At 49.4% G+C, this 1,311-nt stretch overlaps 1 protein-coding gene across 1 annotated transcript in view; it reads left to right on the plus strand.

The window, feature by feature from the left end:
• Window positions 1-88: 88 nt before the first annotated feature.
• Window positions 89-1,311, plus strand: part of Gng11 (G protein subunit gamma 11) — a 4,211-nt gene continuing 2,988 nt past the window's right edge. The window contains exon 1 of the mRNA XM_055612796.1: window positions 89-600. Within this exon, the coding sequence (XP_055468771.1) occupies window positions 505-600 (96 nt within the window). The 5' untranslated portion in view covers window positions 89-504. The remainder of the gene's footprint in view (window positions 601-1,311) is intronic.

Consider the following 1,311-nt stretch of genomic DNA (forward strand, 5'->3'; position numbering starts at 1 on the left):
ACACACACACACACACACACACACACACACACACACACACACACACAGACACACACACAGAGTAAAGGGACAAAAGTAAAACTTTTGTGTCCAGCCCAGCAGCAACCCTGGGCGTGGCAAGGGTCCCTGGCCAGGCATGCCCAGAGCTGTTACTTGGCCCTGCAGGGTCTGGCGGAGCAGCCAGGAGGATGCCTCCTACTTAACCCTCGGCAAGCTGCGGGGAGCTCCAGGGCTGGTGGGGTCTGGAGAAGCTGCCTTGAAGTTGCTTGGACTCTGGGAAAGGCCATCGGGAGCAGGCTCGGGCAGGAAGCCGAGTCCCCGGGGAGCCGGGAGCTGCGGTTCCCGAGCCAGTCACGTCCTGCGCGCGGGGGGCGGGTAGCCTGGGCCGGCGGGTATTTGGGGAAGAGGCCCATTTCGAGGCGCTTCCAGTGGCTCTCTTGCGCAAGTGACTTCAGAGCCCAGTTCTGGGGCTGACTTGTGGGCCCAGTTCTGGGGCAAAGAAAGATGCCTGCCCTTCACATCGAGGATCTGCCGGAAAAGGAAAAGCTGAGGATGGAGGTTGAGCAACTTCGCAAAGAAGTGAAGTTGCAGAGACAACAGGTAAGACAAGGCCGGCTGGCTATTCCAGAATTCCCTCTCAGAAATGTGCCAAGGTCAGGGTTTCCTGATTAAAACTTTTTTTGTTTTGTTTTGTTTTTGTTTTTCTCTTCTGGCAGCTCCTTTTTAAGAGGGCTCTGGTAGAGGCTGGCAGCTACAAGATGATGTAGGGAAATTAACACAAGGTGAAAAGAGCCAGGAACTAATAAAGAATATACGATGAAATGTCATCAAGACAAGGGAGATGTCCCAAACAGCGGAGACAAATAGATGCCTAATAGGCATCTGGCTTCCATTCTGGAAAGGGTGGTGTAGGAGAGAATTTTTCTAAAACCGCATTTTAAAATCTCCCAACCAGCTTTGATTTTGCAAAGACCCTGACTCCACTGGGGACTTTAGAGCAAACTGCCCGAATTTCTGTTACATATTTGAAAATTTTATGCAATTTCAATTTGTCTTTTAAGTGTGCAGATGATTAACATGGGGTTTTCTTTACTTACTTAAAAACAGGTAGTTCCATTTATACTAAAGGGCATATGGTTGCCGACTAAAAAATATTTACAGTCTGGGTGTGGTGGTACATGCCTGTAATTCCCAAGCGCTTAGGAAGTGGAGGCAGGAGGGTCAGGAGTTCCAGACCAGCCAGGCCAGTCAATGAAAAAAAAAGAAGAAGAAGAAGAAGAAGAAGAAGAAGAAGAAGAAGAAGAAGAAGAA

The sequence above is a fragment of the Psammomys obesus genome, unplaced genomic scaffold (genome assembly GCF_907164565.1).
Source record: "Psammomys obesus unplaced genomic scaffold, mPsaObe1.curated_primary_1811, whole genome shotgun sequence".
Classification (NCBI taxonomy): domain Eukaryota; kingdom Metazoa; phylum Chordata; class Mammalia; order Rodentia; family Muridae; genus Psammomys; species Psammomys obesus.